The 24,860-nt window shown below is 42.8% G+C and overlaps 2 protein-coding genes across 2 annotated transcripts; one reads left to right on the top strand and one right to left on the bottom strand.

Annotated features, from left to right (window-relative positions):
* Positions 1-5,592: 5,592 nt before the first annotated feature.
* Positions 5,593-21,335, bottom strand: cyp17a1 (cytochrome P450, family 17, subfamily A, polypeptide 1). Its single transcript, XM_071481649.1, has 11 exons — positions 20,634-21,335; positions 20,397-20,535; positions 19,067-19,302; positions 18,656-18,742; positions 18,128-18,346; positions 16,934-17,103; positions 16,663-16,766; positions 15,899-16,125; positions 12,871-12,979; positions 8,789-9,418; positions 5,593-6,985 (listed from the first exon to the last, which is right to left on the bottom strand). Exons 1-11 carry the CDS (start codon positions 21,120-21,122, stop codon positions 6,807-6,809), a joined length of 2,589 nt encoding a protein of 862 aa, XP_071337750.1. The 5' UTR covers positions 21,123-21,335; the 3' UTR covers positions 5,593-6,806.
* Positions 21,336-23,208: 1,873 nt separating this feature from the next.
* Positions 23,209-24,860, top strand: borcs7 (BLOC-1 related complex subunit 7). Its single transcript, XM_071481648.1, has 5 exons — positions 23,209-23,363; positions 23,913-23,975; positions 24,267-24,310; positions 24,412-24,432; positions 24,558-24,860. Exons 1-5 carry the CDS (start codon positions 23,232-23,234, stop codon positions 24,607-24,609), a joined length of 312 nt encoding a protein of 103 aa, XP_071337749.1. The 5' UTR covers positions 23,209-23,231; the 3' UTR covers positions 24,610-24,860.

The raw sequence follows: 24,860 nt of genomic DNA on the forward strand, positions 1-24,860 counted from the left end.
AAGTGTTTAAAGAGCAGACGAGTTCACTGAAGTCTGCCCTCAGTGTGATTTTATATGCATTGTCTCTGAACATAGTAATAATACCAATAAGAGGTGCTTGCAGTGACACTGCTGCTGGAGATGATGATGATGATGATGATGATGATGATTTCCAGCTGTTTCACTGCTTTGGATTTTATCAAAACACAGTTTTTTTTTTTCCCTTTTTTTTTTTTGTTTTTTTTTTTAGCATTTTGTCTTTTCCCCTCAAATAAAATGGAAAAACACAGAATACATTGTAGTTTTGTTTTTATTATGTGGAAGTCAACACATCAGTGCTCTTTCATACTGTAGTTCAAGGCTGTGTAAGGTCATACACAGTGTGCCTGAATCACTATGTCAAGGGGTTTTGCTAAAATTGTGCTCATGGGGTAAATGCACAACAAACCATGAGAAGAATTAAGCTACAAGAAAACAGTGGAAGAGACGAGATTATCACCTTTTGAAAACAGCAGGAAAAAAGGAGATGAAAGATTAGTGTTTTTTATTTATAAGTTAACACTAATAATTACAATGGCTATCGCTATACTCAGGAATACTTTCCTGTTTGTCATAAGAATTTTATAGACTGATAATATGTCAGATGTTTTGTTTTCAGCTGGTTCACTTGGACAGAAAAACAAAACAAAAAAATAATATTAATACAATGCACCTTTAATGAGCATGTTTCATTTCCCTCCAGTGCATCTCTGTTTGTCAATAGTTTTGACTTCATCTGAGATATTAGTGTCCTCTCCAGTCCAGTGGAGGTTAGAGTTTATGAACTATTCATAGTAACTAGGATCCTGTTTGTGTGAGCACCACACATGAACCTCCACTCACCTCCATCATATTGAGGTCTCTGTGCACAGAGAAGAATAAATTGGGTTAACTGACCCTTTAATAGATGAATTAAATAGACTGATGGGTTCACAGTGTGCGGCCACTGCAACGACACACACATACACACTCTTGTGGTCGTGGTGGAAAAAGAGGCGGGGGTGTAATGGCTTGGTTTGGCATAGTTGGAAATGTTAGCACGCAGCACCTGTTGCAACCTCACTGAGCTGCACAGATAAACCCAGCTCCATCGCTCCACCACCACAACACCCGCCGCCCCCCCACCCCCACCCCCACCCACCCCCCACCCCACAGAGTCATTCTACTCTTTTCTCACTTCACTCATATAAACATGACCATGACATGATGCGTTTCCCCAGCAACAAAGTGAGATGTCTCTCTTCTCTCTTCTTCTCTGTGACTGAGTGTGGTGTGGTTGCTGTGGTACAAACGGCTGCCATGTCAGCATCATTGTTACTCTGTGTGGATTAGAAATGTGTGAGGACAAATCCACACACTGACACTTAGGGAACCTCTGGCCTGAGGGTTTTCTTTTTGAAATTATTATGAATATTCCTTATGCAGAGGAATCTCTAGACTGCAGTTAAAGGAGTGCACACTGACGGTTGTAGATGTTCATATTAACTGAATACACTTGTACATGTAGAACTGCACACTGTCTTATTCAGGATGCACCGAAGCATATGGACACACAGTTTAGTGTGGTGGCTGCACCTCCATCATTCACCTTCATATACAGGTAAGTTTCTAATTTTCAGTGGCAGATATGATCTGAAACACTGCCACTGGGATTTCATTTTTATGAACATAACAAGGTAAGTTTTTTTGTTGTTTTTTTTCAACTTTTTAGGTAGCGTCCTCCATTTCTTCCATTTTCTAGTAACGATCGATGCTCTGGACCTAAGGCTGAACGTCATCTTTTCCACTGTGTAGATTTCTTTAACTCTGTCAGTTCACTGTTTGAGACTTTGGGACAATTCTTTGTAAGTGTTTTTTTTTTTACAGGCCAATAATAATATTTTACACAGGGATGTAAAACATGCTTTTGGTTGCATTATGGGAAATGCACAATCTGGTTTTTAGGACCTGGTCTTAGTTTATAGAGGTGCAATAAGAAATTGCTGCAGTTCATCTTTACAGGACAAGTCTACCTATATTCTCTGTATTTCATCAGATCCCACACACAGACTCAACACAACAATGAATGTCTCATACAACAACTGTATGTGTATCAAAGCCTGATCACTGCTCCATTGTTGTCCAGAAACACATCTGCGACCACACACACTGTGGTTTATTTTGACTCAGTCCCACACACAGCGTCCTGCAGCCTCAGATACTCACTGTGGCTCTAGAAATCAGTGTCAGACAGGCCTTGCACAGCCACACAGCTCTGTACCTGTCTCCTGTGTCATTTTCACTCATAAAGCCTTAAACACAACCTCAGATATTCATTCTGCTTCCCCTCATCTTACTTCACCACAGCATCTGACCTTCTCCCTCCTTCAATCCTAATTAGCACACACACACACAACCTATTCCACACTGAGGCAGACGTCTTGGTAACAAGTGTAACACAGTGTCATTTGCAGGGTATCAAAGGCCTGTGGTGAGGGACTGGAAACAGACAGACTCACTGTGGAAAATACCAACATAATCTACTGGCCACTGTGTCTATTGCTTCTCCCACCCGACACACACATATCCACACTCACACACGTGTTTTTTACTGTATCCGCTGGCCTAAAATCGTAGCCTAATAATAGGTCTCATGTCTTGACAGCAGCTAAATCGGGCGGTGCTGTCTTGTATTCCTGACACACTGCGAGATGGAGAGCTGCCCTCACGCCTAATATAACAGTTTTCCATGTATTTATAGGCCTGCAGGGAGTCAGAATAGCATCTGTGTGTACTGAAAATGAACCGAGCTGACTGGTTGGGAATATTTAGACCTTGTTCCACGGTTACTATTCATAGCATTCCATTACATCACAACAGAACCATTCTGGGCAAACAACAGGTGCTCAGACTCATACTACAGGTGCAGGGCAGGGCAAGTGTTTGCAGCATTGTGACAGCGAGTCAAACATCTCCGCTGCTGGTGGAAAAACTTGGATCATCTTTTTATTAAACCGCACATTGTCGCCCAGGACATTCTAGTGCATAAGCCGAGACCGCGCTGACTGATAGTGAACCGATAATTAACTGATAATTCAAATATAGATTTGAGAATTTCTCAAGGCAGCAATCTGGGGTCACTCTCATTCTGCTTGTACGTTACCTTTACTTCATGACTTTGGCTCTGGCATGTCTGAGGTCAGCTTCCACTACCTTCTATAGCTCATTCAGCTTTTCTTTCACCTGTATCTCTGAAAAAACCTTCAGGATTTTAAACAGTTTGAAGTTAAACAACAGTCACTTTGAGTCAGAATGAACTGCAGCTCCAGTATTACATTCTAATCTCTGTCGCTGATATAACAGACATGTCTGAACTCACATCATCGGACTTTATTTGTATAGCAAGTTTCATACAAACACAAGTAACACAAGTGCCCCCCTCCAACACACACACACACACACACACACACACACCAGTTAAAAGACAGAAGATCATGAGAAAAAACAGGAACTGTGGAAACGCTATCGTACATCCCATATTTACATGAGGAAACACTAGAGGCAGAATGAAAAGAAGTGAAATAAAATTATGAATCAATGAAAAAGTAGGGTATTTAAAAGGAGAAAAAGGATGAATATTAAAGATAAAATATATAAGATAATAAAATACAGAAAGACAGGAGGTGGACTGAAGTAGAGATAGAACAGTTGGGATAAAATTAATGAAAGAACAGAGGAGATGTACTGAAGTGATTAAAACCAGAAATAAAAACTAAGGTATTAAAAAGAAAATGATCGAGAGAATAAAAATAAAACAAAAAAGAATAAAAGAATATACCAAGTAATAAAACAGAATAAGATGTATAAATAAATGGACCAATAAATAAACTAGTAAAATTCAAGTAAAAGCCAGATTAGGGTCTTGAGTCTGCTTTTAAAGATATCAACGTTCTCTGCTGCCCTCAGAACAAACCCCTCATGGACTCACCTCTTCTGTAGTTTGAGTTATTAGTGCTGTTGAAAATGTCAAGAGGAGGAGGAGGAGGAGGTTTTCTTACTTCTGCAACGGAACCAGGAAGCTCTGTTGTTCACTGTGGGTGAACTTTTCATGGTTCTGTGGACAGTCAGAACCAGAGTCAGAATCAGGTTTACTGCCAAGTAGGTTTTCACATATGAGGGATTTGCTTCAGTGTTTTGGTGCATAACAGGAAACACAGAAGAATAAAAATATAAAGAAAGACTACTGCAGGTCAGGTAGTTCAATATAAATAGAACAATTTAACAATAAAATATTTACAATAAAAATGTGAAAAAAAATATAAATATAATACAATGCATATATGTACACTGTGCAGCAATAATGTGTCCATAAAATAAACCATGCAAATATTTCATGTCTCTCTGTAGTTGTGTTTTTTTGTTGTCTCTTTGTGGTCGTTTTGTCCACTTTTGTGATCATTTGTGTGTCTTTCTGTGGTTGTCTTGTGTCTTTTAACTGAGGTCTATGACTTTCAATCAGGAAATAATTGCAGTCATCGATAGAGAGGCTCTGGCTCTGGGGCTCCCTGACCTCTTAGGCCCCCGGGCCTGCTTGGTGTTGTGGGCCCATTCAGTGATTAATTCCTAAACCCTCATCAAGCAGTAATTTTGATTTGAGCAGGATGATGAACTTGGAAACAGCAGTGAGACAAAATAACCCTGACATCAGGGACCATTAGCAGGATCCCAGGGCTGGAAGAAGTACTGAGCAGAAGTAGCAGTGCCCCCCTTTACAAATAAAGGTCCTACATTCATACATGTACTGAAGTAAAAGTACAATTTATTTGACTTAGTGCACACAAAAGAAATGTGGGAGGACTCTTTGGTGATTAGACCCACCATGAGTTTTGTTTTAGTGGAGGTCAGGCCAGGAGCTGTACAGGAGATGTCTGGATGGTTGAGTCTGGGTGGATGCGATGTGGAGCAGGATTCTAAAGGGAGTCCTCCAGTGGACGATCCATAGACAATGGATCTGATAAAACTAGAACTGCTTTGACCTGACTCTGAAATGACAGCTGGCCGCAGCAGAGAGAGGAACAGTTTTGACAGCAATGAGATGATTGGCTCACGCAGACTGAGGCAGAATCTGATTGGTTGAACTGAAAGCGTGACCGCCCTCAGTTGGCTGATCGAGTTGGAGACAGGTCTCCCTGTTTGACTGAGCTTCATTTCCAGTCTCAGGCAACAGAATGATCCTCTCAGTGTTTAAATGTGTGATGAATGAATACAACTGACATCGTGCACATATGTTCTAATGAATAACGTTCAGTATGTGAACTTACATTAGGCTCAATGTGGTGCTGCAGAGCAGTGTTGTGCTCTACAGTGGTCTCTATACCCACACCACGTGCAAGCCTCAAGGTTTTGCTTGTTTTCTATGAAATGCATCTTAAACATTGTCATGAAGGAGGCCCATGGTGAAATCTGGTGAGAATTCATGTGAAACTACATTTTAAATAAAGTTTGGATTTTTCACTTCCCGAATGTAAGATGACTTCCTGTCTATGAGCTTCCCAACACCAGAGTACATCTGCTCCCTTGTGTTGTCACACAAGTACATGAAAAATTCAGGACTTCATTTTTGTCAACAAACATTTATTTTTAATACAAAAATATACACAACAATCCTGTGTTTTAACAGAACATAGTGTGTCATTACAACTAAAGTTTTATTCACTCGGTTTAAAATCATTTCAAACAGAAACAAACCAACTTCATGACATCTATCACAATTTCAATGTGATTTAACACTAAATTCTGAACAATCAGTCTGCTACTTTCTACTGCAGCTGATGAGAGAGAGGCCTGATCTGTTGTGGTTAGATGTAACACGCCCACTACTCCGCTTCTTTTAACATTTTGTTCCTCATTTAACTTTGATCATCAGGTCTTGAAGGTGTGGCCCATACAGTCCATAATAGTCCTCTGAGCTCAGTAATGTGTTACTACACTGTGAGTGACTGCATGCTCGTTGGGACCAGGCGTCCACTACAAGTTTTATTCTTGAGAGTCGTCACGTTTCCTGCTGGTGTTTATCTACATGTTGGAGTTTAGCTCATTTGAAGATGGATTTATAGTTGCATCATGACACAGCAGTGGAGCCTGTGCACATATCAGCTGTACCTCACTGCACCTCCTCACTCAGCTACAGACAGATATCACAAGGAGACTCCATGTTTTCTCCCTCCTGTTTCTGAGGAGAGGTTATTGAGTGTTGGGGACGACATGAAGCAAGTTGAAGAAAGACACCTGCACAGTAATCACTGTCCTGTATCAGAGTCAGTGAATGAACATCAGCAGTTCCAGTAAGGTCTTCAGTAGTATGAATACTGTGCTGGTCTGATACCCAACTATAAATCCAAACCTGTAGAGGAGACACAGCAGTGTAAGTCCACCTCACAACATCAAGCCTGTTTGATGAGCAGAGCATCTCAGATGAGGTCAGGAGCGAGACCCCAGCCTTGTAAACACATAAACACTGGGGGTGACAGGAAATTACAAATGTAAGAACGCAATTTTGTTTCCTCTGGAAAATTATTGTTTTGATGAGTCATCAAATCAAAGTGTTATCACATGACAGCTTGTTATGCCTCCACGTTGGCAACAGCCAGAGACAGAGCCATTATGTTTTCGGGTTGTCCATCCATTTGTCCAATTAGAATTTGGTGGTCAAAGGTTAAAGGTCAGGAAGGGGTGATTGTGACCATATTTCCTGCAACTTGGCTGGTAGGTGGAGGCGTGCTCTGGAGCAGGGTGGAGTTTACAGGCTGTCAGGACACAGGGCAGCCGGCCTCTTGGTGTTTGGCTAACAGTGAGATCCTGGAGAAGGTCTTGAAGCAGCTCCCACACTGGTACTTCTTCACCTCAGAGTGGGTCTGGAGGTGAGCTCGCAGGTTGGATCGGTCGGCAAAAGCTCGGCTGCAGTGGAGGCACGAGAACGGTTTCTCTCCTGCAGAGGGAACACACACTCGTGTCAGTCATAATATACTGTATATTTATGTTTCTGGTAATCAATCAACCCTCTGACCAATCACAACCACATTCAAAGTAGGGGTGTGGTGATATAATAGTACTGATGGTAATCATGATATATAAGAAATGAAATATTGATATCTTATTCATAATATTTACGGCAGATGTTAGACCTTGGGGATCTTTTGTTTTCAGTTCATATTTTTGCCTTTTTACTGTCCATTAAATGTAACTGGTCTTTTTGCTCACTTTTATTTCCCCACCTCCTGACACTCGTATCTGAGCCGAATTCATTTGCCAAAAAAGGCACAAAACACACACAATAACAAAGTTAAAGATGAGAGTTGAATGCGATGGGATGATGTGAATGACCACATTATTGTTTAGTTTAGTTTTTTTTTTAAATTATTATTCAACAGATATCATAATAATATTGTTATTGTGAATTCTTTTGGCCATGATAATTGTGTTTTACAAATCTGAGCCCTGAATATGAGACATTCAGAGCGACACAGTGACGGGATGTAAGTGTCAGACCTGCTTGATGAACACGGACCCATTATGACAAAGGGCCCCTGGGCAGCCTGTGTTGTCTGATGAAGCTATCACAGGCAGATGTTGGTAGTATCAAATGTGGTGTCTATTAAGGCATCATTTGTAGAAAAACTGTAGCATATTTTGGATCTGATTGTATTTGATTTCTATTTAGACTACGACTTTGTAAAATGGTGTCTGATAGTGTGTTAGGACCTGCTGTTTGGTTTCTAATTACAGTACAATTTGTTATAATAGTCTTGGTATAATAGTGTTGTTTATTTTGGTATGGTGTCTAATTAGGACATAACTGTTTCTTTACTCTAATTATTTCTAGTTCTTATCTAATTTGATACAAAGGACAGCTTGTTACGTCTTATTATTGTACCCTAAAATAAACCATGCAACCATTTTGTGTTGTTTTTGTGTCTCTCTGTGGTCGTTTTGTGTATTTGAAGTTATTTTGTGTCTGTTTATGGTCATTTTTGTGTCTTTCTGTGGTTGTTTTGTGTCTTTTAACTGAGGTCTATGACTCTCGATCAGGAAATAATTACAGTCATTGATAGAGAGGCTCTGGCTCTGGGGCACCATGACCTCTCAGGCCCCTGGGCCTGTGTGGTGTGGTGGGCCCGTTCAGTGATGCATCCACGTTGATGAAAACACAGTATCTTGAATTATGGCTGCATCTGACCTTTCTGTAACTCTCTGGAAAAGATAGAGTCAAATGGATCTTATGGGCCTGTGTTCCCTGGAACCACACATAGAGCCCAGTGTAAAAATCTGGGAGTGATAATGGAGAGTGATTTTAAATAAATTCAGTGATCAAATCCACCTTTTCCAGCTGAGGTTCTTCTCTAAGGTCAAGTCGTTTAATCATTTCATGATTTTGAAAGGGTTGTACATGCATGTACATACATGTTCATCTCATCCTGACCTGACTTGACTACGCTAATGTACTGTAATGTACTCTCACGCTGCAGCTCATCTTTAAACGGCTGGAGCACATTTCACCTGTTCTGGGGATTAGATGTTGTCATCATTAAATGGATATACTCCAACATACACCACAACCACACTTCCCATCAAGCCCACTCAGGTCCAATGACCAGATGCTTCTTCCACAGGCCTGACACTTTGATCAGCTCTTGTTGTTTTTAAAATGTGCTTTATATATAAATTCGACTTGACTGTCTAATGAGCTGAAGAAATCTTCTAAAGTATGAATGTTTGTGTGTGTGTCACTGACCGGTGTGTGTGCGTATATGTCCCTGAAGCAGCCAGGGTCTGGAGAAGGCCTTGCCACAGAGTTTACACACACAGGGCAGTGTGTGTGTCCTGATGTGCATCTTGAGCGCTCCCAGGCTGACGTACTCCTTCTCACAGTACTTGCAGCTGAAGTACTTCTTACTGCTCCACTCACACTGGAGCTGCTTGTGTTTGGTCCGGCCTGAGAAGCTCAAGTACTCTTTGTGACAGTCCAAACACTCAAAGCTCTCCTGGCTGCTGCCGCCTGGGAGGACGGCTGGAAAGAGGGCCAGGAGAGGGAGGGACTGAGGGAGGAGGCTCTGTCTCCTCCTCTGGTCTCCTGTGACACACTGGATCTCCAAGTTCACTTTGGTACAGGACTCTGCTGGTTTATAGGCTTCTACAGGGCTTATGCTGTACACCTGTGAAGAGGGGCCTAAGAAGGACAGAGGGGAGGTGTTGGGAGAGGATGGAGGGTGCAGTTGGGGTGCTCTGAGAGGGAGAGCACAGGAGGAGGAGGAGGAGAGAGACTGGGCTCTGTGCTGAAGCCATGGGCCTGGGTCTAGACGATGATGGTGAGGGGGGACGTCACTGTGCAGCAGAGACTCTTCTCGGGTGCTGCAGGGGGCCTCTGTGGGACACACAACACATTTGTACTTTGTAAGGTCTCTCACTGACATAATGCATTTACTTACCCCTCACCCCAACCTCTACCATCACACTTCAATGCCTAACCCCAACCCTTTTACCATACCCCTACCCTAAACCTCATTCAAACCTAAAGTCTTTATCCTTTAACAGCCTTTGAATGTGTTTCACGAGGTGAGAATCAGCCAAACTGTCCTCACTCCGCTGGTAAAAACTCACTTGTCCTTGTAAAGATTTTACTTTTTACTCAGTGCACAGGTACATGTTAATGCCATAATTCCACAACCCTTTACCCCAACCTTAACCTCCAGAATGTCTCACCCTAAACCTAAGTCTAAGTCTTAACCCTCAAACCGCCATTTAAACTTGTGGGGTCCAACATTTTGGTCCCCACAAAACTGCTGGATGCCACAAGTATAGTGAGCTCCCAGTTTTTTTGGATCCCTCAAATATAGGATTTCAATTTTCCATCTCAAAAGAAAACTAGAACTCTTATGACACTAAATTAATTTGCATTATGTTAAATTCAAGTTGTTTTTTTTTAAGAAAATAAATAATTGGCCTTATTGGATGTGTTTATGGTTAGTTTGAAATCACAACATCATTAGACTTTCATAAACAAATTCTTTCAGGCTGCATGGTGACTCTTTGTTATGAAATATTTCCACAATGCTGCAGAACTTCCATGTCCTGTGACGTCATCTCGAAAAAGAACTTTCTGGGCTTTGGAAAAGTTTTACAAACATTAAATCCCCATGGCTTTAAAATACACAATACAAAGTAGTTGTTTATGGTGAAAATGCTTTTTGAGCCACAGGAGATTTCTAGCTGCAATACTGCGAGTGGCCACTGGGAAAAATCAGCTTGTAATCTGCTGTTACCTGTTCACACTTGGGAAGAAACGATTGTTGAAGTAATTTTCTAATGCGCAGGTGCAGTTTCCACACAAATCCACACACTGTGTATAATAATATGAAGATCTTAACTGATCTCAGAACAGTGGAAGCCGAGCAGCTTAACAAGCTCACTGTAGTTGGCTAGGCACCCGTCAAGATCCCAAGATTGTCATTGGTTCACTGCAGTTCAAGGTAGAGTCAGTCATGGTGTTGACTGATCATTTCACTCATCGATTATTTATCTACAGGCCTTTTTGCTAAGAATATTTTAGAATCAATACTCCTTTATTATCTTACAATCAATATGTAATTGAAAACAAAAAAATAATCAAATATTATAAAAATTGCAATATGGCCAAGTGCAATATCCAAATTGCATTTTTTTTGGATCCACGTAAACTGTGTCACAACATACCATAATGAAGCATTGTAGTGCTACAAATGCTATTCTCTATCATTTTTTTTTTCCAGTGAAAATTAAGTGCAAAAATTACCAAATCATTACATACATCATAATTACATTCCTAGCTGAAAGACTGAAATTATTTTCACAAGAAAAAAAGCAAACATTAAAGGAAAAAACAAACTGAATTTTGAGTAATTTAAATGTTTTTTTTGTTGCTGTCCTGTCATGATGTCCATCTTTTGACCCCTCAGATTTATCCTCTGACTCCTGTGGTGACTGCAGACCCTCAGGCTGTTGTGCTCTGGTGCTGCTGAAAGAGCATGCATTGTGCATTTCATGATATTGATTTGTTGCCCCGCAGATACGTGTTACACTGCTTTGATGTGTCTCTACGTGCAGAATAAAACCGATGCTCACTCCTGCTGTCTGGTGCCAGGGACAAATGGGGATCACACACACACACACTTACAGAGCACAGCTGTGTACATTCATCCCATAATCATGTTCTCTCACCGCCAACTCTAGATCCAAGGCCTGATCTTAAGTGGCAGCGTCTATAAAAAATAATCAGAGTATTAATTCAGTTTAGCTCACTTTTACCTTAATGCTGCACTGAATTACTACGAGTGATGGGTCCCACATGAAACCATTTCCTGGACAAAGTTGCACATAAGATATTTCTGTATTTGCTCATGTTGTCAGTCAGATCTGATCAAGCCACATGCTCACAGTCCTGGTAGGCAGATCAGCCGAGTCTGTGAACCACAAAAATCTGATCCACTACCAAGTAACTCCAGGACCTGTATTAATAAGTGGTTCATGTACAATATATATTGTGCATCATAAATAAGCTTCCTCTAAATATATTTTCATTGCTACTAAATTATTTGCCAAACAATAAGCATTAGGGTTAGGGTTAGGCACACAACAGCACCAGAGACACAAAGAGTCTTCCTGTGCCAGAACCTGGTCTAACACGAGATGGATCGATCCTGTTCGTGAAAGCGTCTCCAGTAGCATCAAGTCTGTTCTGCAGGTATCAATCTGTCTACGATCAAGTTCTACTTCTCATCTTAATCCACGATCAAAAAAATCCAGAATTCAAAGAGTTTTTCATACAGATAGCAGTTTGATAATGCAAACACACACAGACACACACACACAGTTGAACAGTTAAAGTTTGAACAGCTTACGTCACTGTACCGTTTTCTTTAATGTGATGATGATTTCAGTCTTATTTCCAGCTCTTTTTTCTTGGTGCCATTCTGATGGTAACAGAAGTACATCAATACAGTGGGATGGGGAGGGGAGGGAAGGGGGCTTGGAAGGGGGGGGCTCAAGCTTGCTTTAGAAGTTGTATTGGAACAAATACAATGGTTGAAGGAGGGATTTGTTGGTAGGAGCCTGGAAGGCCGCTACATAGGCTCTTGAGGCAGCTTAATGGGGCCCTTGTGGTCTCTTGAGGACCTGGGGACAATGCTATAACTCTTTCAGGATGGATTTTGCACCTGCTAAACACAAAACTACATTTTTGTTTGTGGCCAAAGACAAATCTATCATTTCCCTTCATGCAGCACTACTTTCTTTTCACAATTAGAGCAAAAGACAAAAACATGTGTTAAACTCTGAAAAGGCTGAGCTGCTTTAAAACCTGCCGCAGGATGAATGTAGGACTGTTCCAAAGTCTTTAAAGTGTGGACATCCTTCATCTCCATGAAACCGCCATCTGTAATGACTGTGAAAAAGTGCTGATCTAAATCAGATCTATATTAGGATTAAACATTATTATTAACATTATGAATTATAAATGAGGGCAAACACTGAAATACTCTATTTGAGACATGATGAGGAAAAGTTAAGCAGTAAAATTTACTTAAATATAAAAACTGGAGTTCAGTTAAGAGTATTTATATGTAGCAGGGGTAATGTACAGTTGTGTAAATATAAATGTACCATTTTCTTTTCTGTGTTAGTTTATGTAACTCTGGGTTGGATCCTGTTCTCATATGAACTCTTAATCTAAAGCAGTGGAACAAAAACTTCTTGGTTCTATTTCCAAATAACAGACGGAGTCTAGCAAAGTGTTGTCGCCCCAGTGGAGCTCACTGCGCTGGGCTCAGCTCAGTCTCTTACCCTCGGTCTGAGTCCTCAGTCCTCCGTAGCTCGGTTTCTTGCTGCTCTGATGCGTCTTCACTAAGAAAGACCGCGGCATGCTGTCGCAGCGGGGGGGCACGGCGCTCCGCTGAAGTCGGTTAACGGAAGCAGCTGTCGCCGGCGGCGGGAGTGAGTCCGCCCGAGGCCCCGGGCTCCTGCGCTGTGCCGCTGACTGCAGACGGTCAGGTACGAGCCGGGGGTCGCAGGGGGGAGCTCCATACACACCAGTGTTGAACCAATTACAATGAAAGGACAAGTGCAGGGGGCGGGCTCTGCGTGTCAATCAGCACACCCCAACAAAACAGGTGTATGAATGGAGACTATAGAGGCGCGGAAACACTTCACACCGCTTCACATTGCTGGAGCTGGAGTTTCAGGCACACACACACACACACACACACACACACACACACACACACACACACACAGCTTTTGTCTTTAAAATCTATGAAAACGCTTTGGTGTGCGCAGAGCAGGCAGCTGATGAGCCTGGAAACCCCCCCAGAGACACAGCAGCAGCAGGAAGAGGCAGAGCTGCAGCTCAGTGCCACACTCAGACACAGACACACACCAGGCTGGATAAATGTGGACTCAAACATCTGCAACAATTCACCAAAGATTTTCTTCATTTGAATTTGAAATCATTTTTTATTTGAATGAGACAAACAGCAGTTTGGCTGTGTGTATCGAGAGAGGATAAGAGAATGACAGAGCGAACCAGACCCCTCCAGACTGAGAACAGGCCTTCATTTCTCATGTCACCTGTTTTACACATTGATTTGATGGTATTTCAGAGAGAGGCCACTGGTTTTCTGACCTGCTGTTAATGTAAACTCAACATTTCCTCCATGTTGTCCCAATAAATTCAGAAGAGCAAAGTAGAAGCAGCTGAATCAGTTAACTCAGAGCCACAGGGTGAGGAGTGTGCCGCTCCTCTCCTGATGGGTCAGTGCCAATGGCCATGTTACTGCCATAGCAGGTCAGCTCAAACACAGTGGTGGAAAGCGGGCCTCTTTGGCTTGTGATTCCTTACAAGGGGCCAGTGTGTAGTTGGGGCCCTTTGTCATGTTTCAGATGTGGCTGAGTTGTCAGAATAGAATAGAATAGAATCTTTGTTATGTCATTGTACACGTATGTACAATCAAATTTAATGATTGTAAAATCCTATTCTTCCTCTTCTTCTTCTTCTTTCTTTCTTTCTTTCTTTCTTTCTTTCTATCTATCACTATGAACAAGCTTCTGTCTTATAGATATTTTACCACAGGCAGCACTTGGTTGTGCTTTTGATGCCTGGATTGCAATTGCTGATTGATATTTCTGTTCTTTTACTAAGTGAATTTTGAATGCAGGACTTTAACCTGTAATGGAATATTTTATCATTGCTGTATTGGTACAGTTGCTTACATGAAGGCTCTGAATACCTCCACTGCTAAAAGTGCTGCTTAAAGTTCAGCTAATTCCAGTGTTTTATACCCAGCCTTTATCAGGAACAAGCCTGTATTTATTAATTTTTCATCTGAAGAGCCTTTACTGGTGACAGAACAGATAATTAGAGACAGACTTCTATTTCCTGAGTGTATTTTATTATATTTCAGTGCCACATTAAGTCTGATGTTGTTTGCTGTAATCACCAACTCACCATTAAAAACAAATTAAGATCACTCAGTATGTGTGAATCTCTATCTATGTATCTGTTTAAAAATGTCCGAACATTAAAACATAGAAACATACCTGTACACTCAACGCTGCCCAGGTGATCTCATTAGGATTATTGATGTTATATATTTACACACATTCAGAATTGAATTCCACACTGAGAAAAATAAATCACAGGGACTCAGGTTCTCATTTCAAGTAAACTGCTTTCAGTCAGTCCTCTCCAGGGTTTTCTCGGGGGTCAGAAAGATATTTTGGTCAATATGATTGTAGGAAATATAAATGTTGTGCAGATTCCAAACCAAGATCCCCGAGATAATGCCTGTAAAATGAAACTGAGAAAATTCTGGTTAAAGGACAGGTGATGACTGAAAGATCTGCACAGCCGATCCTAGGTCAACATGAGCATCATCACCACACTGATGATGCTCATGGATCCATTCAAAGGTATGAAAGACTCATTTAGTTTTTTTATTCATTAACAGATGAACAAACATGATTTGATTTTAAAGAATGTTGCAGGACCTGAAACTACATAAAGAAAAAGATTAGGATTAAGGTATCCTTTATTAGTCCCACAGTGTGAAATTTGCAAAAAGTTGTTCCCTGACCGGGAATTGAACCCCGGCCACGGTGGGTTGAATCCTAACCACTACACCACCAGGAAAAAGGAAATGAGTGTGTAGACCAAAGCTTTGTGGAGATCTTGAAAAGATCTGGGGCCACAGAGAGAGAGAGTGAACATCAACTGTCTCAGTCAGAGGGGAAAAATTCACACGTCACGAACAGGTTTCTTTAAAATAGTGGCATCCTTCTGTCTGTCACCTTGATCTATTGCAGAGATGAGACTCATATCTGTCTGAGTGCAGCTTTTGACTGGTGAGTGTCCTGATCACAGGACGAAGGTAATAAATACATTTTAAAAATAGGAACAGACGTCCCACCTTGCTGTCGTGGACTTACTAATGTTAGAATCTGCAGCTCAGTGGTCACCTGTTAAATGACTCTTTCAATACAATCAATATATTTAGTCTTTGCCTCAAAGATTCTGGCAGCTTCTTGAGTTAAAAGTCTGTGGACAGAGAAGAGTTTCTCCTACTGAATATTTACTATAGTTATGTGGTCCCTCGTCTAGCCTATTTCATGGCACCAGAGAGAACTTGTTCCACTGTTTTCATAAATACTGTTGGAAACTGTTGGTTAAGAAATCATGATACAAAGAGACGTGATATGTCCAGTTCACCGCTGCACACTTGATCTCCTGTCTGATGTATGTTTGGCTGCAGTCCAGACCATCTCAACATGCCTGGTACTTGTCCCTCTCCCAGCCCGGTCTGGGCGTAGCATTCACTTTGTACTTGGCCGGCTGCAGGACCACACCAAACTTTCCGTCAAGGCTGGGCAGAGCGTGGCCTGGCGGGACAGAGAGGGTGAAGTGCTGTAGGATCCAGGACAGGAAGAGGAAGAGCTCCATCTTGGCCAAGGCCTCGCCCAGACACACCCGAATCCCGGCACCGAACGGCAGGTAGCTGGACGACGGGATGACCAGACCTGTGCCTTCACTGTTCAGGAACCGACCTGCACGGGACGAAGACAGGGATCCGAATCAGCACACACAAGCTGAAGTGGAAAAATCACACCCAGATGTTCTGATCAGATTTGGTCCACGTGTGAGAAACAGTTCAATCTGACAGTTTTTATAAAGCAAAAACAAAGAACAACCAGTTCCACTTCTGGGATCTAATTATTCACAGAGTTTTGGTTTTATTTGTCCAATATTTGAGATATCTGCATTTACCACAGAGACAGTGGAGGTGAATGGAAGTGGAACAACAGCTTGTACTCAGATCTGGAGTGTCTTGAGTAACTTGTTTTTTCTGGAAAGGCACTTATCCAGGACAGTATCCTGCTTGTCCCCCAGAGTTTAAATCTGCAAATATGTTTTTACTGCATTTACACTTTTAATCTCAGGATAATAAAAGAGGCTCAGGATGGGGATGAGGGTGAATAACAGTGGCCAGAGATGGTTTCTTCATGTGTATCATCATCATTAATGAGGTTCTTTAATGATTCCATTTAAATAACTTCCGGGATCCTCTTCCAGTTTCCTCTCACCGGGGTCAAAGAGCTCAGGGTTTTTCCATTCCTTCTCGTCATGGTGCAGAGACCACAGGTTGATGATGACTCGCGTCCCCTTCCTCACAGTGAAGTCCCCGATGCTACAGAGCAGCACAGAGACACAGGATGATCAGACATAAGGAGATGAAGCCCTGTTGTTCAGTACAACATAGCTGCTGCTGTATTGATTGATTATTTATTGGCAGCATCCTGTCACAGGTGGAAGGTGAACGGCCCTGAATGAGTGTCGTGGTATGTTTGAGTGTACCTGGTGTCACTGAGGGCCACATGGGGGATGAGTAGAGGGGCCACAGGGCGGATCCGTAACACCTCCCTGATGGTGGCCTCCAGGTAAGGCAGACTCCCTCTGTCGCTGAGCTGAGGGGACCGCCCTGCCCCCACCCTACTGTCCAGCTCCTCCTGGATACGCCTCTGCACCTAAACACCCCCCCCCCCCCCCCCCCCCCCACACACACACACACACACACACAGTCAGAAAGATCCACATTGTGCACCACGAAGGCACTTGACTTTAATGAACATGTGTCTTTGTCTTATCTGTCAGGGTGTTGGAAGTGTTTCACAAACCCACGGTTCAGAGAAATTTCTCTACTCCTTGGATTTGTTTGACCTTTATGTAATTTTTAATATTTCTTTACTGGATGGCGCACAGTAAATGAGGGGAGAGAGGTGTGGCACATTGCAAAGGTTCCGGTTATGTGGTATGGACCGCAACTATGAGGACACCCTGTACGAATCTCACACTGCAGACACACAGACGTGAGTGCTCTGCAGCTGTGGATCTCTTACAGGCTCCACAGTTTGTAGCTTGTTGTTTGCAGCTTGTTTCATGAGATACAACCACCACAGACATTTTGTGGTGACGTTGTGCTGAGGATGTAGCATCTGTGACATCACCCCCATGTTTCTGAAGAGATGGTCTGAAGTCTGAATGTCTGAGAGGAGTCTGGAGTGTGATTGGCTGATGTCTGTCAGTCAGAAAACATACTTCTCTTTAAACCTTATCACCTCTTAAATCTCTTGAATACTTAAAAACACAAGACTCACAGAAGGAGAAGTGACGCCTCTTACTGAGAGACTCAAATGTGGAAATAAAATGACCTTCCATCTTCCTTTCAGTAGAGTCAGAGCAGCATCTAGTGAACTCCTGAGGAACTGCAGGTTCAGGGACCAGGGGTCGACTCTGATCTTTGTAACCTCAAAAAATGATAGAAACTCAAAACCTGAGCCTGATCTTTAACACTAAGCGTAACTCTAACTGAATTCACACAGAGTCAAGCCTGTGTGTGATGCAGCAGAAGTCTGTCACAGCTGACACAGCAGTTTTTTATTTAGTCAGAAATTGAGGCTGGATAACTGAATACAAGCATCTCATCATCCAAACAGACAAGGTATGAGAGCACCCTGCCTCTCGTGCACCCTGCTGCTCTTCCTGCCTCACCTGTGGGTGATGGATGAGGTAGATGACGGCCCATTTGAGCACAGTGGTGGTGGTTTCCACCCCGGCTCCAAAGATGTCCCCCACAGTCATGAGGAGGTGGTCGTCACTGAGCCCCACAGACTCTGCGCTGACCTCTGCTGTGTTGTTGTTCTCGGCACTGCGTTTGGCTCTGAGCAGAGCGTCCAGCAGGTCTCTCTGCACGTGGTCACTGTAATCTGCCTGGGGGATGGGGGGGCACCGTGTCAGTGTACAGGACGCACACACTCATGGTATTTGATGGGGTTTGCATTTAGCAGGTAGATCAACTTAGACTATGAAGTATGTCAGTATCTGTGTGTTTCAGAGACGGATAAATTGACTGGATACGAACCATGAAGCCAATATTATAACTGAATATTACATTACAGCTGAACACTGTCTCCAGTTGCCCTATTGTCACTGTCAAATTATACACCAGCAATCATTGGTAGTGTTCACTTGTTGCTGTATGTGTAACGGCACAGTGGGAGAGGAAGAGGAAAACTCTACCTTGTGTTCATCATATTTCTTCTGTAGCAGTTTGTCTCTGATTGAAACACACTGCTTTAGAAGACACAGGTCTGCATTGGGAAAGATCTGTGACAGACAAAGAGACCCTGATCAGTTTCTGATAAACTGTATTTTCTGTAGACATTTCAATGTAAATATGAGTATGAATGTAGTGGAACTGGATGGTCGTATTAGGTTAGGAAGAGTTTTTCAATATGAACAAATAACTGAATTGATTTGAATCAGTAAAAGTACTGTAAAAAACAAGACCCTGCTGTGTACCCACCAGTCCACAATAAGACAGAGCCTGGTTTGTACTGTCACACAGCAAACATCCACAGCAGTTAAATGTTAATTATACTGATTCAAACTGTGCTCTAATAGTTTCTCCTCAGTTTTTGTGTTGTCTACCTGTAACCAGGGGAAGATGTCCACCAGGCTGTCCTTTGCCACAGTGTCCACGATACCCTGGCTGTAGTGCAGCATGGCCTCGAACTCCGGGTCTCCTCGGCGGTAGGAGGAGTTGAAGCAGAGCGTGCAGATGACATTGGTGACGGCCCGAGTCAGCTCAGGAGACAGATCCAGGCCGAGTCCAGCAGCTGCTGCCTTAGACAGGACGGAGCATAGAGACTGGGCCTCTGCACAGACTGAGCAGGACACAGGGTACAGACCACCTTCACTCAGTGACATGTTGATGATAATTAGTCTCTAAATGTCTTGATATTCACTCATTCTCACTGCACATACACACACACACACACACACACACACACCATCCTGCTGCAGCTCAAAATACTCACTAGAGCAAGCACCAAATGTGGGTTAATCCGCTGCTGAAAATAGTCCCAAACAAATGCACTTTTTCCTCCTGTTTGGTTGTTATTGTTGTTCTAGGTAATATTGTCAGGCTTCTGTTTCAACACAGGCTTTCTGTTGTAACACTCCAATTCACACTTAAGTTGTTTAATTTTTCTGCAGCCACCAACAATGCTGTAAACAGTGGTGGAGGAAGTACTCGGAGCAAAAGTAGCAATACTTCAAAGTAAAAACCCATCACAAGTCAAAGTGCTACTAGTATAAAAATAGGAGGAGTCAATAATGGCCAGTTTTATTTTATGATCACTCTTTTTGTATTGTAATAACACTGGGATGTGAGCATTGATAAATAAACAAAGTGACATAAGAACACTTCATTCTCACCTCCATTCTAGTGCTGGTCTAAAATGAATGACTTTCTACTGGTTCGATACGGATCCAGTTCACACTGGTACAAACTGTCTCCAGGAAATAGCCATGTCCTCCTTCTACAATCCCACACTGATAAAAGCTTTCGCCGTCTCCCGCCTGCTCAGCTTTGACACCAGACTAACTGTCAGACATATAAATGAAAGCATTGCAACCTGAAACAGTGTTAACTGTGATATTCCAGTTATGCTTCTCATATTTATTCAGACATTTCAATCTGATCTTTGTGGAGGAATCTCACTGTTTCTGCTTCATGGCTCTAGGCTCATGTTGGGTTCCTCCATACAGAGGTACTGCTAGAGAGAAGAGAGAACATCTGTTGCAGTTTGGGTGAAGCGACCCTTTCTCTGATCGCCTGTGTATCTGATTTAGGCAGAACATCCAATATTCATCATAATTCCTGTTAATGTTGTCTCAAGTGAGAAAAGTCAGTGAGCAGCCTTTGTCACGGTTTGTTACCCTCATGTTAAGTGTGTGTAGAGTGACGTGTACTCACTGATCTTCTCGATGGAGGCAGAACCCTCCCCAAACATGCACAGAGCTCCGTGGACTATTTTCCTGTGGAACCTCCAGGTAGCACTGTAGTCTCCGAATGCAATGTCTCTCCCATCTCTGGTCAGAACGTCTGTGGTCACCTTCATTACACAGGACAGGGATGGGAAAGGAGAATACATAAATGATGACTGCAGCTGCTGAGGAGAAGAGGAAGACACTGATGAAGAGGTATACCCACGGTTCTTGGCCTCCCTGCAAATGTCTTTCCCTTCTTCAGCAGGACTTCTCTGGCGTCTTTGTGCTGGTTGACGATGATGACGTTGTGGGAGCCCATCATCAGAGAGTATGTCGGTCCATACTTCCCCTGCAGTCCTTTGAAAAGCACATGAGGGGGATGTGGGCTTCGCAAACTCAGCAGACTGCCGATGAAAGGTAGTGCTGGGAGGCGAGGGGGCTCCTGGGGGCCACACACTGATACTCTGAGCTTTAACTGCACTGCAAACAAGGCCAGAGCCACAGCCAAAAATGCACACAGACACAGAAACCAAGTCATATCTGTATCAGAGGGCCCTGAAAGAGTGGTCTGGTTCAGCGAAGGCCGAGCATGACAGAGAGGAGCTGTGCAGGACGGCCCTGAGCTGCTTTTATGCTGCTCCTTCAATGCCACATCCTTGACTCTGAATATGAAAGGCGGTGCTAATTTAAACAAGATAAGATGACACTTCATTTAATGAATCCTTGCAAAAAAACATAACAAAACATATCCACATGACACTGTGGATACTAACTAATTACACTGCAAGTTTGAGATGCTTAGTCTTTACTGGAGTTTTCAGTTTTCTGCAACTTAACATTTCCATGCGGCATAACCCTGACCCGAACTGGCAGCTGTATATAATGCAAAGCTCCTCACAAAAACTGGGCACACACTCTCACACAAAAAACAGTCACACAAAACACAGGGAAAAAACACATACAGGTCAACAATACCATGAGGACTCTATAACACCCCCATCCTAAAATCAGCCAGTCACGTTTAGACCTTTACTCTTTAGCTTCATGAAAACATTCTTATCTGAACTTTTCATTCTTCCCTTTCATTTTATGTAGTTACAAATCTGCTTGATAAGGAAATCAGAGCTTTATTTAAGAGATTTTAGTATCTATATGATATGATATCTATGACATCTATATCAAACTGTAAATCATGAGATGACCTTGGCAAGGGGTCTAACACGTGATGCTGACCAAAGATTTCACCAGTTCTCAGTGGGAGCCAGAGGACTGAATGATAAATCAAATCAAATCAAATCAAATCAAATCAAATCAAATCAAATCAAGATCACATATAATTAGAAACCAAATCTAATAACAAATCAAAATGACATCAAACAAAAATCCAAATCAGTAACTGAAAATCTAAAATCTGATCAAATCAAAAATCAAATCAAATCGTTGTCTGTGTGCTGAGCAGGAAAACATCCAGTAAGAAACAACACTGACACATGAACCACAGGAACATTTCTGACCCTGAGTCCACAGACGGGACTGTCTACAGAAACATGTGCACGCTGCAGGCACTGACAAGAATGTCTGTGTTTCCTGAAACACCAGTGGAACAGACTCAGGACACTGTATGATAAATGTAGCATTCTGCATTCTTGAGTTAAGCACTGACGCCACATGTAACATCACCAGTCAGCTTTTGAGCCTCGTGCTGGGGTGCTCAGACCCCTCTGTCGGTGGGGGCCTCAGCACCGAGCACAAGCTTCAAGCTTGGCTCGCCCTTTACACGTCTGTGATGTGGCTCGCTTTTAAGCGTTGCTGGTCTCCGGTCTCAGACGTGATCCGGACCAGAGCTTTTACGAGTCCTCTGAGAGAGCTTGTGGCAGGCAGCCCGTTGGAAGCACCGGGACACCTCCCAGTGGCCTGAGGGTTGCTTTGGCCTGTGCCAGAGCACGGGCCTGCTCTGTGTTGAAGTCCCACCAATTCACGACCGCCTGCGGGTCCTCAGAACGCAAAGCTCCTCACAAAAACTGAGCACACACTCTCACACAAAAAACATTCACACAAAACACAGGGGAAAACACTTATAGGGCAATAAAAGCACCAGGACTGCAACACCCTCTTCCAAAAATCAAACTTTTCTAAAACCAGTGTATAAGAGGAAGACGATTAATTGGGTTTTGTGGCCAGTTACATTCAGATATTTGCTCTTTTGCTTCATGAAAACATTCTTATCTGCAGCTCTGCACAATTACAGAGATACACAACAGTTACAAATACACTATCGTGTATGATGCAACACAATAGCAGCGGCAGATATGTTGTATTTTACAGTACTGATAACGCTACTGTACTTTTGCTTTAAGTGCAGTGGCATGTAAAATGTTGAATTTTAGTGGAGTATTTGTTACTCTGTGGTATTTACGCACCACTGACTGGTGATAGATTCTTGCTGTATGCTACACTCACTGTAGTTAACTATTATTGTTAACATTATTTGAAAAACATTGTACACAGTTTACAGAGGCATATTTCATTCTTTGGCAGTTTTCAGAGTCAGTAAAAAATGATAACACCATCATCAACCGGGTGAATCACTAACACAATTATTAAGGAACTTTCAATTCACACATTCATTCCAAGAGTTTACAGTGGCAGGCAACAGGTATGTGAAATGCAAAGAAAGACAATGGACCAATTCATTATTTTTACTTTGAGAGAGTCATGAATTGTTCTGCAGTGAACGAAATATTTGTTGCCAGTTTGTGGAACGCGTTGCTGTATTAGATTTTGACCCTGCCCGCGCACCGTCGGTAAACCACAACAGAAAATGGCGTCAACTGAGTCTCAGCCGCGGTTCGGCCAGTCTGTCAAAGGTTTATTATCCGACAAGGTGGGCTCCTGTAGCGGGGATGTGATCGCACTGACCCGCCAGGTGCTGAAAGGATCCCGCAGTCAGGAGGTAAACCGACACGAGTGGTTTTAGTCACGTCAGTTTCCTCAGGACGCGAGATACGCATAGAATAACCGGAAACACCGCCAGAGCAGCGACTCTGTTTTCAGAATAAAAGCATCGATACTACACACAAGCACGGGCCCCAGTGGCAGGGATTTAATTTTGAAAGTTGGGCTTCAGGGTTTATTTTTGTGAACTTGATAAAGCTAACGCAGGCTAACAGGGCCCTGTAATTGAATCTGTAATGCAGGTAAACTTCCTGGATAAGAGCCTTTAACAGTTAGTTACGTGTAGATGAATGTCAGCAGTGGGATAATACAAACGGAAAGCCTGTGCTGAAGATGCAGTGGTATCTGCCTCTAACCCCCTAACCCTAACCCTGAAGCTGATATTTGTTTGTTTGTTTGGGGCTTTTGAAGCAAAAACGCGAGTCTCAGCTGAGAGGGTTTTCATGTGAAGATCTTCGAGCTTGACCAAAGGAGAAAGTCGTGGTCAGAGTCACTGATGATGTGATCAATCTTTAATTGCACCGCCAATTGCTAATGTCTCTTCCAGCTTCTTGGTCAAGCAGCAAGAAACATGGTCATTCAGGAAGACGCCATCCTACACTCTGAGGATGTGAGTATCAAGATGTGTAGTCAGTGACACAGTTCACACATTCACACACTGATGATATATGGGGGGCAGTTTAGGTCAGCATCTCACTTCGGGACACTTTGAAATGCAGACTGGAGGAGCCGGGAATGGAACCACCAACCTTCCTATTTGTAAACCAAACCTGAACAGTTCCACAAAGGTGTAATTACAAGGGGGCCCTCAGTCTCTGCTCACTGAGCGTCTTAGTTACCTGCTTTTTTTTTGTGTGTGTGATCCACAAGAAATTCAACATCATTATCTTCTGTCTTCCAGAGTCTGAGAAAAATGTCCATTATCACCACACATTTACAGTACCAGTGAGTATCAGTCAGCGGATAATGAGTAGAAACATGTGAAACTCATTGACCTTTGTTCAAACTGAGTATTGAGTCTGTGTGTGTGTGTGTCTGTCACTCAGGCAGGAGGCCATCCAGAAGAAGTAAGTCTAAACACTACCCTGCTTTAGTGGAAAGAGCTGACAGCACTGTCTCCTGAGTGAGCCATAACACACACTGATGACGTGCACTGCCTCTCCTGTGTGTGTGCTTGTGTTCCATCCTCCAGTGTGGAGCACTCTAAAAACCTGCAGGACCAGCTGAGACACCTGCTGAAGTGATCCGGAGGATCCTGTGTTTTAACCAACGCTGTCTGAGCAGGACTGAAGCATCCACAGGCTTTAATGGCACATTTCTGCTGTATAAGACGTGGCTGGCTGGTTCAGCTGGGACTGTGCGCTGCCGCTCTGCATCAAACACAAACACGGCGCCTGTGTGCAGGGATTGCTGTGCAGAGCAACAGCCGTGGAGCATTTGTTCTTGAGTTATGTAACGTGTTTTGATCAGTTGTATTAAATGAATTTGTTTAACA

This window comes from Trachinotus anak, unplaced genomic scaffold (assembly GCF_046630095.1).
Source record: "Trachinotus anak isolate AG129_WGS33_773 ecotype Australia unplaced genomic scaffold, CSIRO_AGI_Tana_v1 ptg000007l, whole genome shotgun sequence".
Classification (NCBI taxonomy): Eukaryota; Metazoa; Chordata; class Actinopteri; order Carangiformes; family Carangidae; genus Trachinotus; species Trachinotus anak.

Coding starts and splice junctions, on each gene's coding strand:
- cyp17a1 (XM_071481649.1), bottom strand. CDS start 21,122: ATGAAGTGTCATCTTATCTTGTTTAAATTAGCACCGCCTTTCATATTC. Junction 18,743..19,066: donor ACATCTTCCCCTGGTTACAG/GTAGACAACACA, acceptor TGTCTGTCACAG/ATCTTTCCCAATGCAGACCT. Junction 9,419..12,870: donor ACTGAGGACTCAGACCGAGG/GTAAGAGACTGA, acceptor TGTGTCCCACAG/AGGCCCCCTGCAGCACCCGA.
- borcs7 (XM_071481648.1), top strand. CDS start 23,232: ATGGCGTCAACTGAGTCTCAGCCGCGGTTCGGCCAGTCTGTCAAAGGT. Junction 23,976..24,266: donor CCATCCTACACTCTGAGGAT/GTGAGTATCAAG, acceptor TCTGTCTTCCAG/AGTCTGAGAAAAATGTCCAT. Junction 24,433..24,557: donor CAGGAGGCCATCCAGAAGAA/GTAAGTCTAAAC, acceptor TCCATCCTCCAG/TGTGGAGCACTCTAAAAACC.